At 43.5% G+C, this 17,745-nt stretch overlaps 1 protein-coding gene across 1 annotated transcript in view; it reads left to right on the forward strand.

The window, feature by feature from the left end:
- The window catches only part of ddx51 (DEAD (Asp-Glu-Ala-Asp) box polypeptide 51), a 45,280-nt gene that overhangs the window by 18,861 nt on the left and 8,674 nt on the right, over window positions 1-17,745 (forward strand). The window contains exons 10-14 of the mRNA XM_048555769.2: window positions 2,244-2,457; window positions 11,978-12,093; window positions 12,274-12,390; window positions 15,731-15,832; window positions 17,593-17,656. Coding sequence (XP_048411726.1) covers window positions 2,244-2,457; window positions 11,978-12,093; window positions 12,274-12,390; window positions 15,731-15,832; window positions 17,593-17,656 — 613 coding nt within the window. The remainder of the gene's footprint in view (window positions 1-2,243; window positions 2,458-11,977; window positions 12,094-12,273; window positions 12,391-15,730; window positions 15,833-17,592; window positions 17,657-17,745) is intronic.

A 17,745-nucleotide genomic window follows, 5' to 3' on the forward strand; every position in this document is an offset into this window, starting at 1 on the left:
AAGTGTAGCAAGGGATGCCTAACCTGAAGAAGTTACCCTCCTCCCTCCGGACCAACCTCAGGGAATCTCTCTCCTTCCAGGGATACCATATACTCCTCATTATTTTATAAACCTGTATACGGTCACCTCTCAACCTCATATGCCCTAATGATAAAAGTCCCAGCCCATCCAGCCTCTCCTTGTAACTCAAACCCTCCATTCCCAGCAACCTCCTGGTAAATCTCTTGTGAACCGTCCCAGCTTAATAGTGTCCTTAGTATAACATGGACACAGTAGTCCAGAAGAGGCCCCCTCACCAACATCCTGTACAGACTCAACATAATGTCCCAAATACCAAACTCAGAAGGTCTGTGCAATGAAGGCATGCATGCTAAATACCTTTTTAACCACCCTATCTGTTTGTGATGCAAACTTCAAAGAATTATGTACCTGAACCCCTAGGTCTCTGTTCTGCAACCCTGCCTGAGGCCCTACTTTATTTGCATAAGAGTCCTTGTCCAGGAGTCATTGAAAGTTAACATGCATATAAAGCAAGCAGTTAAAAGGTAAACTAGCATATTGGCCTTGATTAAAAGAGGATTTGAGTAGAGGAGTAAAGATGTTTTTATGCTGCAATTATATATAATCTTGGTGAGTTTACATTTGGAGTTCAGATATCTCTGTCATACAGCCTCCTTGTTCCTGTGTGTGGTTTTGGGCTGCCTAGCTGGCTCAGTGTTTGATGGGAACAAACTACTTTTGTTCTGAGAATGTAGTTTTTGGAAATACTTGAATGGAATGAAGTGTCTTTGTAAGTTGTCACTTTATTCCTTCAGCTTGATTATAGCACAAACAGAAGGCCTTGTGGTCTGTTAAAGGTGTACCTTCCACAGAGTGTAACCTTTGTTATCACGAGTCCTATTCCATTTACTTACATCGAAGAACGAGCATTCTCCAAGGTTTCTTCCTCTTTGTCACTGGGAAATCTCTAGCCCCCAACCCCCTCCTCTGCCCTCACCTTGACTGAACGATGAACTTCTCACATCAATATGTTCTGTGTTTTTGATCGTATCTGTTTGCATTTTTAATCTCTATCAAATATTTAATTCGCTGCTTTTGAATGAGTTCATTGGTACAGTTATTGTTGACAGCTCTTCTAATAGCCACAGCTGTGGGTAGGGGCAGGATTTTTAAAAATTCTTTATTCCCTGCTAGTGGAAGATGGGGCTTTGGTTTAATATCTGATTCAAAAGAATCCCTCAGTACCTGAGTAGTGTCAGCCTAGATTAGTGCTAAGTATGAAGCTGAACCTTTTGATAAGTGGGAGTGCCAGAAATCAGTCACAACCGATGCTCTAACATTTTAATTTTTCAAATTATTATATTTTCCCCATTACCAAACAGAATAATTAGTAGATGGTTTGTAAGCCTTTGAAGACTATTTCAAAATGGAAATGGGGATTTCAATCGGGGATAGTCCTTCAAAATTACTTCTATATATACATCACTTGGTTAAAAATTATACCAGGTTTTTTTTGGATGGAATTCCAAGATGGCTGTCAATGTACCAACTCAGAAAACAAATTGACAGTTTGATCATTGGAATGGGCAATCTTACTGCTTAATTCCAGATAAACTCTGTTTTACATTCATGGTGACTCATTGTTACTATGACTAAAATACGAGTGAAAGCAACTTTAAATTTATATCTCCGACTTTTTTGGGCACAGTTAATAAATGAAAAACTGGTTTTGTAAACAAACTGGGCAAGTGTTAGTAGTTGGTAATAGATTAACACCCGCTCACTTTACTTTGACAGGAGGATATATTTCCTTTATTCTCTTACGGTTTAAAGATGTACTAGCCAGGCCAGCATTTCTTGCATATCCCAAATGAGTCAAGTGGCTTACTAAGAGGTTTTGAGTCAACCAGATCATAAATAGACCCAACTAGAGAAGGGAGGCAGATTTGTCCCCTGAAAGGCTTAAGCAAACCATACTCCTTTTAACAATAATCATGGTAATATTCCTGATTTATAAATTGAATTTAAATTTCAGTAACAGCGGTAGAGAGATTTGAAGTCATAATCCCAGATCATTAGCCTGGGCCTCTAGATCAGTGACATTACCATGACATCATTGTCTGTGCATTTCCAGACTTGTATACGTATTGTCTAATTGTTGTCTCTTAATTCTATATCCACTATATCAGATATTAGTTATGTATGTGTACTCCTAGTCAATAACTGCGCACTGCTTCCCACAGCCATTCCCGGCTGCAGATGCCCCTGCAGAAGCTGCTGTTTTCTGCCACCCTCACTCAGGATTCCGAGAAACTGCAGCAGTTGGCACTGCACCAACCTCAACTCTTCACCTCTAACTACACACCCTTGGAAAGGGACACCCATGTGATCCAGAGTGAACTCCAAGAATCCGGTGACACTGTTGGAAACAAGTACACCTTGCCCGAGGGCCTGACAGTGAGTGCTGATTCAATGTGATGTTAAAAGAAAGAATGCCTGTTCATATTGCTTATTTCATGCCGCAAAGCTCTTTACCACCGATAAAGTACTTTTGGTGTTGTTACTCCTGTAATGTCGAAGAGGCAACTGCTGAATTTGCACAGGTTAACTCCTGCAGACAGCAATGAGATAATCAGCTTGTTTTATTATGTTGATTATGGGATAAATACTGGGTGGGCCACTGGGGAGAATTCCCCTGCTCTTCTTCAAGACTGTGTTGCAGAATCTCTTGCACCCACCTGGGAGGCCACAGCGGGGTTGGAGGGTACCTCGGTTATACATCTGATCCAAAAGTGACACCTCCTGTAAGTGCAGCCCTCCCTTTGAGTGCCCGGGGTGGGACAGCCTTGGATGTGGACCTGAAACCACAAATTTCTGAGTCAGAGACTACCACTGTAGAGTTCTACCACTGAACCACACCTGATGCAGAATCCGTTTGTAAGCAGATGGCTGAATTGTCGACGCAGTGGATTGGCACTCTTGCTCGAAATGTGCCTTACTTGCTGTTTGGTGGGAGGAAGGTAGCCTTTGGTTCTTTCCTGTTGCATTTTAAAAAAGGAATGTTTTATCCTGTGAGCTTTATTAGATGCATGAGAAAGTTTAAAAATGTACCACACCCAGTGAACAGCTCATTCTTCCACTGGCTTGGGGATTTCACTTAGTAAGTCTGAGTCATTGCTAGCAGTCCAGTTGAAAAAAGTTTAGGGTTAACAGAGGCTGACTGAGAGTAAAGCTGAAGTTCCTATTGCTCCAGCTTGCTCTACCTGATATCAAGGTGAATAACATTCCACAGTACCTACTGTCTAGGGGTGTACGACCTACCGCTCACTGGGCACCACTTAGAGTCAGAGCCGTATAGCACTGAAATAGACCCTTTGGTCCAACCAGTCCATGCCGAACTTAATCCCAAAGGAAACTAGTCCTACCTGCCTGCTCCTGGCCCATATTCCTCCAAACATTTCCGATTCATGCATCCGTCTAAATATCTTTTAAATGTTGTAATTATACTCGCATCCACAACTTCTTAAGGAAGTTCATTCCAAACATGAACCATCCCCTGTGTAAAAAAAATTACCTCATGTCTTTTTGAAATTCCACTCCTCTCACCTTAAAAATATGCCCCCTTAGTCTTGAAATTCCCCGTCTTAGCGAAAAGATAACTACCATCAATCCTATCTATACCTCTCATTATTTTTAAACTTCTATCAGGTCAACTCTCAACCTCCTCCACGCAAGTGAAACAAATCCCAGCCTATCCAGCCTTTCTTTATAATTCAAACCTTCCATCCCGGCAACAGCCTGGTAAATCTCTTCCAATCTCTTTCCAGCTTGATAATATCATCGCTATTACTAGGTGACCAGAACTGGACACAGCATTCCAGAAGAGGCCTCACCGGTGTCCTGTACAACCTCAACACAAATGTCCCAACTCCTACACCCAAAGGACTGAGCAGTGAAAGACACCTTTCTAACCATCCTGTCTATATGAGACGCAAGCTTTAAGGAATAATGTACGTGCACCTCTGGGTCCCTCTGTTCTATAGCACTACCCAAGGGTCTACCATTAATTGTATAAGCTCTAGCCTTGACGGTTTTACCAAAATGCAATACTTCGCATTTATCCAGATTGAGTTCCATCATTTTCCAACCAATTGACTCATTTGATCATGACCCTTTTGTAATTTTAGAAAACCTTCTTCACAGTCTACTATGCCACCAACTTTGGTGTCATCAGCAAACTTACCAACCATGGCTCCTCTATTCTCATCTAAATAATTTATGTAAATGACAAACAAAAGAGGACCCTGAACCAATCCCTGTGGAACACCGCTGGTCACAGGCCTCCAGTGCGAAAAACTACCCTCCACCATTCCCTTCTCTGTCTCTTGCTGTTCAACCAATTACGTAAGCAATTGGCAAGTTCATCCTGAATCCCATGTGACCTAACTTTACTCATTAGTCTACCATGCAGAACCTTGTGAAGGCTTTACGGAAGTCCAAACAAACAACGACTACTGCTTTGCAATCAACCTTTTTGGTAACTCACTCAAAAATCGCAATCAAGTTTGAGAGACGCTATTTTCCTTGCACAAAACCATGCTGACTATCTCATCAATTTTTGCCTCTCTAAATGTCCATAAATCCTCTCTAGTTACCCTCTTGCTCTTAACGTATTTGTAGAATCACTTTGGATTATCTTTAATCTTATCTGCCAAGGTTATCTCATATTCTTTCTTTGCCTTCCTGATTCCTCTCTTAAGAATGTCCCTATACTCTTAATATTGATTAAGAGATTCAGTTGTCTAAAAACAAGATTTTTTATTCTTGACTAGAACCTCAATGTCACAACTGTACTGCAGGAGGACACCTCAGATGGCTCATACAAGCGAGACAATATGGGTAGAGTTCAGGAACAGGAGGGGTATAATCGCAATGTTTGGGGTTTACTGTAGGCCTCCCAACAGCCAGCGGGAGATAGAAGAACAGATATGTAGGCAGATTTTGGCAAGATGTAAAAGTAACAGGGTTGTTGACCTGGGTGATTTTAACTTGCAATATATTGACTGGGACTCACTCAATGCTTGGAGGTCGGATGGAGCAGAGTTTGTGAGGAGCATCCAGGAGGGCTTCTTGAAGCTGTATATAGATAGTCCAACTAGGAAAGGGGCTGTACTGGACCTAGTATTGGCGAATGAGTCTGGTCACGTGGTCGACATCTCAGTAGGGAAGCAGCTCAGGAACAGGGATCACAATTCTGTAAGCTTTAAAGTACTGATGGATAAAGATCAATGTTGTTGTCAGGTAAAGGTGATAAATTGGGGGAAGGCGAACTACAACAATATTAGGCAGGAACTGAAGACTGTAGATTGGAGGTAGATGTGTCAGGACAAATTAACATCTGGTATGTGGGAGGCTTTCAAGTAGACGTTGATCGGAAATCACATTCCTGTAAGGATAAAGGATAAGCATGGCAAATTAAGGGAACCTTGGATATGAAAGAGATTGTGACCCAAGTCAAAAAGTAAGAGGAAGGATTTGTCAAGGTTAGGGGACTGGGAACACACAAAGCAAATGTGGAATACAAAGAAAGTTGAAAGAAACTTAAGCAAGGGGTCGGGAGGGCTAAAAGGGTTATGAATGTCATTGGCCAACAGGATTAAGGAAAATCCCACGGCTTTTTATACATATATAAAGAGCAAGAGGGTAGCCAGGGAGGGGGTTGGTCAACTCAAAGACAAGGAAGGGAATTTATGTGTGGAGTCAGAGGAAGTGGGTGAGGATTTAAATTAGAACTTTGCATCAATATTCACCATAGAGAAGGACTTGGTGGATGATGAGTTTGGGGAAGGGTGTGTAGGTAGTTTGGGTCATGTTGAGACCAAAATGGAGGAGGTATTGGGGGTCTTGAAAAACATTGTTAGACAAGTCCCCAGGGCCTAATGGAATATACCTCAGAATACTGAAAAATGCAAAGGAGGAAATTGCTGGGGCCTTGAGAGAAATCTTTGTCTCCTTGCTGGCTACAAGGGACGCCGAGGATTGGAGAATAGTCAGTGTTATTTCTTTGTTTAAGAAGGTGGCAAGGATAATCCAGCTAATTACAGGCTGGTGAGCCTTACATCAGTGGTAGGGAAATTATTGGAGAGGATTCTTTGAGACAGGATTTACTTCCACTTGGAAATAAGTGGGCATATTAGTGAGAGGCAACATGATTTTTTGAAGGGCGTGTTGTGTCTCACTAAATTGGTTGAGTTTTTCGAGTACATGACAAAGACAATCAATGAGGGTAGGGCAGTGGATGTTGTCTACATGGACTTCAGTAAGGCCTTTGACAAGATCACTCATGATGGACTGTTACAGAAGGTAAAATTGCATGGGGTCGGAGGTAAACTTGCAAGACGGATAAAAAAACTGGCTCAGTCATAGAAGACAAGAGAGCAGCAATGGAAGGGTGTGTTTCTGAATGCAGGGTTGTGACTAGTGGCGTTCCTCAGGCATCATTGTTGGGACCTTTGCTGTTTGTAATATATGTAAATGATTTGGAGGAGAATGTAACTGGTCTGACTAGTAAGTTTGTGGATGACAGAAAGGTTTGTGGAATTGCAGATAGCAATGAGGACCATCAAAGGATACAGCAGGATATAGATCAGTTGATGACTTGGGCAGAGAGATGGCAGATGGAGTTTAATCCGGAAAAATGTGAGATAATGCATTTTGGAAGGTTTAATCTAGATGGAAAATATACAGTAAATGGCAGAACCCTTAAGAGTACTGATAGGCAGATGGATCTGGGTGTACAGGTACACAGGTGACTGGAAGTGGCACTGCAGGTGGAAAAGGTAGTCAACGAGGCATGTGGCATGATTGCCTTCATTGGCCAGGGTACTGAGTTTAAAAGTTGTCAGGTAATGTTGCAGCCTTATAGAACCTTAGTTAGGCCACATTTGGAGTATTGTGTTCAATTCTCGTTGCCACACTCCCAGAAGGGTGTGGTGGCTTTGGACAGGATACACAAAAGATTTACCAGGATATTGCCTGGCATGGAGGGCATTAGCTATGAAGAGAGGTTGGAGAAACTTGGGTTGTTCTCACTGGAACGACGGAGGTTGGGGGCTGGGGGTGGGGGGGCGAGGTCTGCAAGTTTATGAGGGACCTGGACAGAGTGTACAGTCAGAAGTTTTTTCCCAGGTTGGAAGAGTCAGTTACCAGGGGCCCTGGGTTTAAGGTGCGAGGGGCAGGGTTTAAAGGTGATGCACGAGGCAAGTTTTTTTTTACACAGAAGGTGGTGGGTGCCTGGAACCCGCTGCTGGGAGAGGCAGTGGCAGCAGACACTACAGTGACTTTTAAAGGGCGTCTTGACAAATACATGAATAGGATGGGAATAGAGGGATACGGTTCCCAGAAGGGTAGGGGGTTTTAGTTGTGACAGGCAGCATGTCGGTGCAGGCTTGGAGGGCCATAAGGCCTGTTCCTGTACTGTAATTTTCTTTGTTCTTTCATCCTGCCTCTTTGCCCAAAAGAAGGTCTAGCTTTGCTCATTTTCCATAGGGGCATCCACATATTGATAAAAGAAAATTTTCTTGAACACATTTGACAAATTCTTCACCATCATAACCTTTTACACTATGGTAGTCTCAGTCAATCTTTGGAAAATTAAAATCCCCCATTATGACAACCTTATTGGCTTACATATGCCTGAGATCTCCCACATATTAGTTTCTAGACTTGTGTCTAACTACTGGGGGGCCTATAGTACAATCCCATCAAAGTGATCTTTCCTTATTTGTGATTTCAGTCCATATGTTTTCATATGGCTTGAGGTAGGAGGAGGGGATAGGTGGAAGGACAGGTTAGGGAGGCAGGGACGAGCTGGGCTGGTTTTGGGATGCAGTGGGGGGAGGGGAGATTTTGAAGCTCGTGAAGTCCACATTGATACCATTGGGCTGCAGGGTTCCCAAGCAGAATGGGGAAGGGGAAGGAAGCTGGGAAATAAATAGTGAGAGGAGGGATGGAGTTGGGGAAGGAAGGTGAGATAGTCCTGGACCTCTCTGTCTCCATCTCTTGTAACCGCCTCAAAACAAACATCTATTTCAAGCCCACCAACTCCCACAGTGCCTGGACTGCACCTCCCATCACCCACCCTCCTGCATGAATGTGATCCCCTATTCCCAATTCCTCCATCACATCTGCTCCCAAAATGGAGGATTCCACTCCTGAACATCCCAGATGTCTTCGTATTTCAAGGACTGTAACACCACTTTCCGGTGATCAAAAATGCACTCAACCACATCTCTTGCGTTTCGCATACCTCTGCCCTCACAACCCCTCACCACAACAAAAATAAAGACAGAATCCCCCTTGTCCTCATATACTACCCCACCTTTGCATCCAGCATATCATTCTCCACCACTTCCATCACCTACAATCTAATCCTACAACCAAAGAGATATTTCCTTCCCCACCCCTATGTGCCTTCTGTAGGGACCGTTCTCTCCACGACTCCCTTGTCTGTTCCACACTCCCCACTAAACCCACCACCCCCGGTACCTTTCCCTGCAACCGCAGGAAATGCTACACCTGCCCCCTCATATTCATTCAAGGCATAAAACAAACCTTCCACATTTGACAAGGGTTCACCTGCACACCTATCAACTTGGTGTACTATATCCGCTGCTCCCGAATGGGCTCCTCTACATCGGTGAGACCAAGCATAGACTCGGAGACTGTTTCATAGGGCAACTGCTCTCTGTAAGCAACAAACGACAACACCTTCTGGTCACCAACATTTTAACTCCCCTCCCACTCCCTTGATGAAGTGTCCATCCTGGGCCTCCTCCAGCGTCACAATGACACCATTCACAAACTGGAGGAGCAGCACCTCATATTCCACCTCAGGAGCCTACAGCCTGATGGCGTAAACATAGAATTCGCTAGTTTTAAAATCTCCCCACCCCCAGCCTCATCCCATGTCCAACCCTCCATCTCATCCCCGCCTCTTTGACCTGACACAACCTGTCATCTCTCTTCTCTCCCACCTTCTCTCCCACGCTGTCTCCCTAACCATTCCTCCCAACTCAAGCCCCACCCCCATCTCCTACCTACTAACCTCATTCACCCCCTTGACCTGTCCGTCCTCCCTGGACTGACCTATCTCCACCCTACCTCCCCACCTACACTCATGTTTACTGGCTCCATCCCCGCCTCTGACTGGTCTGTCTCCTCTCCACCTATCTTTTTCTCTATCCATCTTCTATCCGCCTTACCCTATTTATTTCAGAACCTCCACCCCCTCCCCCATTTCTGAGGAAGTGTCTAGGCCCAAAACGTCAGCTTTCGTGCTTCTCTGATGCTGCTTGGCCTGCTGTGTTCGTCCAGGTCTACACCTTGTTATCTCTCTCCCAGTCCGAAACGTCAACTTTCCTGTTCCTCTGATACTGTCTGCCCTATTGTGCTCCTCATTGTGTTGTCTCTGTTTCTGGCATCTGAAGTTCTTGCTATCTCTGTAATTACCTGGATTATCCTTGCAATTCTCCAGTCCTCTGGGACCCCACCTGTGCTCACAGATTCTGCAAAGATATCTGTTAAGGCCCCAGCTATTTCCTCTCTCGGTTCCCTCAGTAACCTGGGATAGATCCCATACAGACCTGGGGACTTGTCCGCCCTAATGCCTTTTAGAATACCCAACACTTCCCCTTCCTTATGCCGACTTGACCTAGCGTAATTAAACATCTATCCCTCACCTCAACTTCGGTGATGTCCCTCTCAATAAATAATGACACAAAGTACTCATTAAGAATCTCACTCATTTTCATTGACTCCTCGCATAACAGGATTCATGGAGTAGCAGATAGTGAGGGGATTGTCAGAGAATGCAGCAGAATATAGATAGATTAGGGAGTCGGGTGGAGAAATGGCAGATGGACTTCAATGCAGGCAAATGCGAGGTGATGCAGTTTGGTAGATCCAATTCAAGGGCGAACTATGTGGTCAATGGAAAAGCACTGGGAAAGATTGATGCACAGAGAAATCGGGGTGTTCAGGTCCATTGTACCCTGAAGGTGGCAATGCAGGTCAATAGGGTGGTCAAGAAGGCACACGCATGCTTTCATTCATCGGGCAGGGTATTGAGTATAAGAGTCCGCAGGTCATGTTATAGTCGTATAGGACTTTGGTTCAACCACACTTAGAGTACTGCGTACAGGATGTGGATGCTTTGGAGATGGTGCAGAGGAGGTTCACCAGGATGTTGTCTGGTATGGAGGGCACTAGCTATGAAGAAAGGTTGAGTAGATTAGGATTATTGACATTAGAAAGAGGTTGATTGGGGACCTGTTTGAGGTCTACAAAATCATGAGAGGTATAGACAGGGTGGATAGCAAGAAGCTTTTTCCCCAGAGTGGGGGTCTCAATTACTAGGGTTCACCATTTCAATGTGAGAGGGGAAAAGTTTAAGGGAGATATGCATGGAAAGTTCTTTACACAGAGGGCGGTGGGTGCCTGGAACACGTTGCCAGTGGAGGTGATAGAGGCGGGCGCAATAGGGTCACTTAAGATGTATCTAGACAGATACATGAATGGGCAGGGAGCAGAGGGATACAGATCCTTGGAAAATAGATGACATGTTTAGATAGAGGATCTGGATCAGTGCAGGCTTGGAAGGGCGAAGGGCCTGTTTCTGAGCTGTAATTTTCTTTGTTCTGTGATGACTCATTGCACTCTGATTCCAACCACTCTATAAAGACAGGCCTCGCATCCAGTTACAGGGAGCTGTCAATGTCCTTTGCTGTATTGCACACAAATTAACTGCACTTCTGTAACACCTGTAATATGGAAAGATCTTCCCAACTGCTCCATGAAGGTGTACTTGAGAGTGAAAATGATGCCAGAGAGATACCAGGAGGGGCAACCAAAACTTCGGTCAATTTGGTGTATTTTGTGTGTCTTAACAGTAGAGAGGGAGTTGGAGAGGTTTAGGGAGAAAATGTCAGAGTAAGGGATTGGGTGGCTCAACAACTGAAACGTAAGGAGTTGGTTGGGGGTGTAGGTTGGTGAAAGGTGAGGGCAGATCGCCTAAACCCAGTCTCCAACAATCTTTAGTATGTATGAAATTATCTGACGGGCCTCAAACCTCCGGTTATTTCTCACCACATTCATAGGCAGTTCCTTGGGTTTCAGTGTGACTTGCTCTTCCTCTGCTGTGATGGTTCTGAGATGGCAAATGAGTCAAGTGTACCAAGTGCATACTGTGCCAGATCTAAGGTTCGTGAAGGTTTGGATGGAAAGTCACGGTGATCCAAGATCTTCTGCCACAGCAGGAATGCTGCCACAGAACCACGCTGGGTTCTTCTTCTGAATTTATCTCCAGTGCTTTGCTGTCAGGATCCCATACTCATTGCCCATTGTAGCTGTAAGAGGTAGGCCAGTTGGGACTGACATGAGGAATTTCTTTCATCAGCGGGTAACGAATCTTTGGAATTTTCTACCTCAGGGAATTACAGAAGTTCAGTTACTCGGTATGTATAAGACAGAGATCAGTCGATTGAGATAGAGAATTGGCCCTAATCTGGTTGAAGAGCAGAGCAGGCTCGAGGTGTGAATGGCCACCTCCTATTGTTTCATTTCTTTCTGTGAATGGGAGAGGAAAATTTGACCCAGTGATAAGGTTTAACAACGTTTTGCAACATACCAAGGTCAGGTTTCTGCGAAGGGACAATGTATTGATGATAATTCCCAGCTGGTGAGCTATCTGGTAATTGTTTGAGACTTTCCAGCATGGACCTTTTCTTAGGTTACTGAACTAACGTGGGGAATCTTTGCTCTAAAGCCAACCATGTTCCCTCTGCTACAACTTTGATAGATTCAGTGATGAACTGACATTCCTATACGGCAGATATTTCAAACCTGTTTCTGTTTACAATTTTCAAGACGTATAATTTTAAACTTTGTCAAAAGAGAGGTATTTCTCCGTCTCTTGCAGGAATTCATTGTACCATGCAATCTTAGAAAGAAGCCTCTGATAATCCTCTACTTTGCCCTGAGAATGAAATTCAGTCGTATCCTGTGTTTCACCAACTCCAGAGATGCATCGCACAGGTAACTACAGTATTATTGCTAAAAGTAATCGTATCTTTGGTCTGTGTGTCACTGAGTCACCAGTGTTTGCACACAATTGTCAGTGTGACTCTGAGCTGTCTGTGTTTACAATCAATGATGCAGTTGTTTCTATTTGGACACATTGACCAGTGTCTCTAAGGTGTTTGTTGTGTGTTGCAGGTTGTATCTATTACTTTGTGCCTTTGGTGGCATAGCAGTGGCAGAATTTTCTTCCAGGCTTTCCCCCATTGTAAGACGAAAGACACTGAGAGAGTTCGAGAAAGGAAATCTCCAAATGTAAGTGTGTGCTCGTGATCATATGTATCTGTGTACTGATCGCTGTTCTGGGAAGGGACATCAAGACTTCGAGACATCAACTTACATATACATAAAGCTTTTAAGCTAGAAAAATATTCTAATGCAATCACAGAGACGTGCAACAAGAAAGCTAACAAAGGAATGGGGTCAAGAAGTTAGGTTCAGCTTTAACTTTTGAGGATCTTAAAATTGGAGACTGAGGTAGAGGAGATTGGGACAGGAATTCTAGGGCATGGGTTCTAATTGGATTTAGTTTTGTGGGATAACAGATATGTGGAGGAGTCAGACTGTGAAGGGATTTAAATGAAAGATTAAAAATGCTCCCTTTTAGTCATTCAGATACTGGCAAACAATATACATCAGCAAGTCTCTAGCAATGGTTGAATAGGACCTGAAGGGAGTCTGGCAGTGAGAAGTAGAGTTTTGGGTAAGGTGAAGCTTTTCAGGAATAGAAGATGACACACCAGCCATAAGACTCTTGGAATGATCGAGTCTGGCACTCACAATGGTATTGGTGGGATGGTAGCAGAGATGGACAACATTCCCATAATACATACCATAAAACATGAGAAATTACCATTCATAGAATCACAGAATCCTTACAGTGCAGATAGAGGGCATTTGGCCCATCAAGTCTGCACTGACCCTCTGAAGACAATCTCACCCGGACACAGCAAGAAGATTTGGACAATATCCAGGCTTGGACTGACAAGTTATACATAACATTCGCTTTGCACAAATGCCAGGCAATGATCGTCTCCAATAAGAGACAATCTAACCATGACCCTTTGTCATTCGGTGGTGTTACACCACTGAATCCCTCACTATCAACATCCCTGAGTTTGCTAATGACCAGAAGTCAACTGGACTTGCTGCATAAACATAGGCTACCAGAGCTGGTCAGAAGCTAGGAATACTATGGCGCGTAACTCATCTTCTGAATCCCCAAAGTCTGTCCCACATCTGCAGTGTTGTGGAGGTGCCAGTGATCAACTCGGATGGACAAAGTCAGAAGTCAGACAACACCAGGTTATAGTCCAACAGGTTTATGTGAAGTCATAAACTTTTGGAGTGCTGTCCCTTTATCAGGTGAAGTGAGAAAGAAGTGCACAGATACAGAATTCATAGGCAGAGAGATCAAGAGATCAAACAAATAGCATGAGTGGAATGTCAAATAATAAGTTCCTGTGATCAAAAGTATTCAATGGTGTGAGTGAAAGTGTCAACAGCTGAATAACAAGTGAAGGGATGACCTATAATTTGACTAAATGGGGCAGAAAGATAATTACAAGAAATTAAAAATAAGGTGTGCTGAAGACAGATCAAACGACTGGAATAACATGGCAGGTATAAGAGTCACATGCCGAAGGTCTAACCAATGTAATAAATAATCCAATACTGTACAAACCCATTAAGGTAGAGAGATCGTAATAATTTATCAAGGTGACAGTGTCAAAACAGGACAGTAAAGAAGATTTTACAGATACAACAGTGTGGCGGGGTCACCTGTAGCGCAGCATGAACCCAAGATCATAGTTGAGGCCATCTTCATGGGTACTGAACTTGGCTATCAGTTCCTGCTCAGTGATTTTGCATTGTTGTGTATTTCGAAGGCTGCCTTGGAGGTTGTTTACCTGAAGATCAGAGGCTGAATCTCCTTGACCACTGAAGTGTTCCCCCAAGGAGGAAACATTCCTGTCTTGCAATTGTTGCGCAGTGTTCATTGATCCATTGTCGTAGCATCTGCATGGTCTCGCTAATATACTGTGCCCCAGGGCATCCTTGTCTGCAGTGTATGAGGTAGACAACATTGGCTGAATCACATGAGTATCTGCTGGATGGTACATGTTGGGTGGTGTTCCTATCATCAGCATGGCATAAGTCAGTAATGTGATGAAATACTCCCCACTTGCCTGAATGGCTGCAGCAACACTCCAGAAGCCTGATACCTTTCAGGACAAAGCAACTGTCTTGATTGGCCAACCCACTCCCTCCACTACTGATACTCAGTAGCAGCAATGTCTATATCTAAGAGATTCACTTCAGAAATTCACCAAAGATCCTTAGGCAGCACCTTCCAAACCATTCCTTTCTAGAAGGACAAGGGCAGAAGTACATAGGAAGACCACCCCTTGCAAGTTCCCTTCCAAGCCACTCACCAATCTGAGTTGGAAATATATGGCTGTTCCTTCACTGTCACTGAGTCAAAATCCTGGAATTCCTTGCCTAATGACATTGTGGGTCAACGTACAACAAGTGGACTGCAGTGGTTAAAGAAAGCAGCTCACCACATCTTCTCAAGGGCCACTAATAATGCTTGCAAGCCAGCAATGCCCAAGTCCCACAAGTGAATAAGCTAAGATTAAAATCTGTCTACCTCAGTATTGGCTGTACTTAATGACCCAGCTTCAACAGTCTTTGTGGTAAAGAATTCCACAGATTCACCATCCTCTGACAGAAGAAATTCTTTCTCATCTCTGTCCGAACTGGGGATAGTTATAAGCCTGGTAACCACAGGACAAACAGCTGAATTGTTGAATAGGACACTGAGACTGAGAACAGTGATAGGAAAACAAAAGTTGTAATGGGGTTCAAAGACAATGCACTAGGTGTTCCAAATATGTAGAAGAAATTTGAGCTCATCCAAAACTGGAGGTTGAGCAATATATGACAGGTCAGAGGTGATAGATCGAGAGTTGTGGTGTTGAGAGAGAGAGCTATCCTTGACATATAGAAATTGATGCCATATCTGTGCATGGTATCACCATGTCAGAATGATGAGGGGGTGCAGAGTGAGGATCGATCCTTGGCAAACTCTTAAATTGAGCATGTAAGGTGAGAAATTAAGTTAATGTTGGAAATGTTTTATGTGCGATTTGAATTGATCAAGGAAAAAGATTTTGGAGAATGGTGTGAGTGATATTGTCAAAAGCTACAACAGAGGATGAAGACAAATAGTGCACGGAGAGCAGTCATGAAGAATATTTTGTAACTTTAGTTGGGGGTGTCAGAGATGTGGTTGCAGTGGAAACCTGATTGTAAAGTTTCAAACAGGAAGGTACTGGAGAGATGACCATGGATCTGGGAAATCCATAAGCTTTGGAGAGAAATTGGAAGTTAGGTCTGGAGTGTTTAGAAGATTCACACGAGGTTTCTGTCCTTCCCCGTCATGCTGGTGTGTAAATAATATCTTTTTTTTTTGCTTGCTAGAGTTGTCTGACTACTCCAGAGACTAATCTTTGATAGTGTGGGCTGATGCAATTATGGACTGGAATCCAACTTGCTACAATAGTCTCATTTGCAATACTTTCTCCCTCAGACTGATCAGCACAGATGCAAGTGCTAGAGGAATTGATGTTAAAGGTGTCACGTGTGTGGTTAACTATGATGCCCCACAGTTCATCAGGTCGTACATCCACAGGTGAGCAGTTGGTTCAGCTACTCAGCCTTCCCTTCTTACCTTTGAAAGGACATTGAAATTAAACATTTCAATGATGTATCAAATGGCAGCATTGGGTATCCAGAAAGAAATCCAGAAGCCATTAAGCCTGTTTTGAACCGAATTAATTTTAATTCATGTATACATTAAACCAATCTAAGCTTATGGATATGATTTATCATTTGTCAGTAGATTAACCCAGTACTCTCTGAATCACATGGCAGCTATTTGTATGATATACTTTTCTGTAATCGCCATCAGTTCTTAGTTTTAATCACCAGACTGTGATAGGATATTAACCAATACCACAGTACTGGTATACACAATTCGCCAAAGTATCTGCTCTGGAAGTTTTTAACTGCCCACTCTTATGTCAGATTGTTGCTGTGAGTAATGGTGGGATGACTGGAAGTGTTGAAATTACACAGTCTGTCCTTCCAGTTGATACCTAGGGGAGAACACCACAATCTGTAACATGGTTAGGGGCAGATCTATCACGTCTTTATTCTTTTGTCAAATGTGGGTGTTACTGAGGCCAGCTAAAAATCAACAACATTGCAGTGGATCTAGGGCCACAGGTAGACTAGGATGGCAGAATTCCTTCCCTAAAGAACACTTGTGGCAAACAAGGATAGGTTCAGTCATGGAACTGAAAAATAAAACTAGTTTCATTTATTGGATATAAATTCCAACGGCTGCTGTGGGCATGAGTCTTGTCCTCTGAATACAAACCCAGTCACAATAATCATGACACCATTAACTCCCCATCATGGTGGGGTCATTCCAAAGGGATGAATTAAGAGCATCAGGCAACACTGTAATGCCATATCTGAAGTGTATCCGAATTCTCTACTAATGCACCAAAACTGGTGTAACATGAGGTTCGAACCCATGGAAGACCCAAAGATCCAGAGGCAGGGATTCATTATTTGACTGGCATCAGGTGATGACAAACATAAAGGAAAATTAAGGTTAAATAAGAAGTATTTACAGGGAACAAAGTGCGTGGGTTGAGGAATCCTTTTTCTGCCCTTTGTTCTTATCAGGCCTCCTTCCCCCAAAGACAACCGTTTTTTCTCCAATTTGACTGCTTCAGCTGCCTTTCCTCACCGTCGTTGCCTAGTGTTGGAGGTTCCAGCACAACTGCTCGAGCTCCCTGGCTCAGTGCCTGCCCACAGTGTTGCCGTCTGTTGCCGGAATTTCCATTACACTAAGGATAAGTGACGCCACTTATCAATGTGACACCAATAACAATGTTTTGTTATGAGAAAGGAGACAGTATCTTGACCCATAGAAGCAGTGGTTGAGTACAGTGAGTACTGGCTCAGGCAAAGGACAGACTATTATCTAGTTTCTCCAACTGATGCATCGTGTATGTATGAATCTCTGTGTCTACCAAAAATTCTTCAACACACACCAGTGGCAGATGGTTAGAGTGGGAGTGATTCCTGGTCAGCCGTGCGATGGAAAGAAATGTTGGAGCTTCTATCATAGCTCTAAACTACAACATGGATTTAAAAGCTCATGTTGCTACGTCAACTCCAGTTTGGAGAGAAATGTAGTGTTACATCACTGTCTCTGGATGAATTAATTGTGAGGTAAACGGATTATTTAGACACTGAGCAAATTTACTTTGGACCTTGTTGGCCTGTTTCTTTCAGTTCGGATGCTGCCATGTGTTCTGCCTGTGTCCTGTGTTGCTATTTGGTTGTAATTTCCTGTACTGACTCTCTGATTTTCAGAGTTGGTAGAACTGCTCGAGCTGGGAAAGCTGGGCTTGCATTCACACTCCTCCTAAAAGTGCAGGTGAGTTACTGAGAACCATGCCCATGGCAGACTTCTGATTTGGTGAAGTCTTTATCTGATTTACCTTGAATCTTTTCATAATCTTGTAC

Source organism: Stegostoma tigrinum, chromosome 26 (assembly GCF_030684315.1).
Source record: "Stegostoma tigrinum isolate sSteTig4 chromosome 26, sSteTig4.hap1, whole genome shotgun sequence".
Classification (NCBI taxonomy): Eukaryota; Metazoa; Chordata; class Chondrichthyes; order Orectolobiformes; family Stegostomatidae; genus Stegostoma; species Stegostoma tigrinum.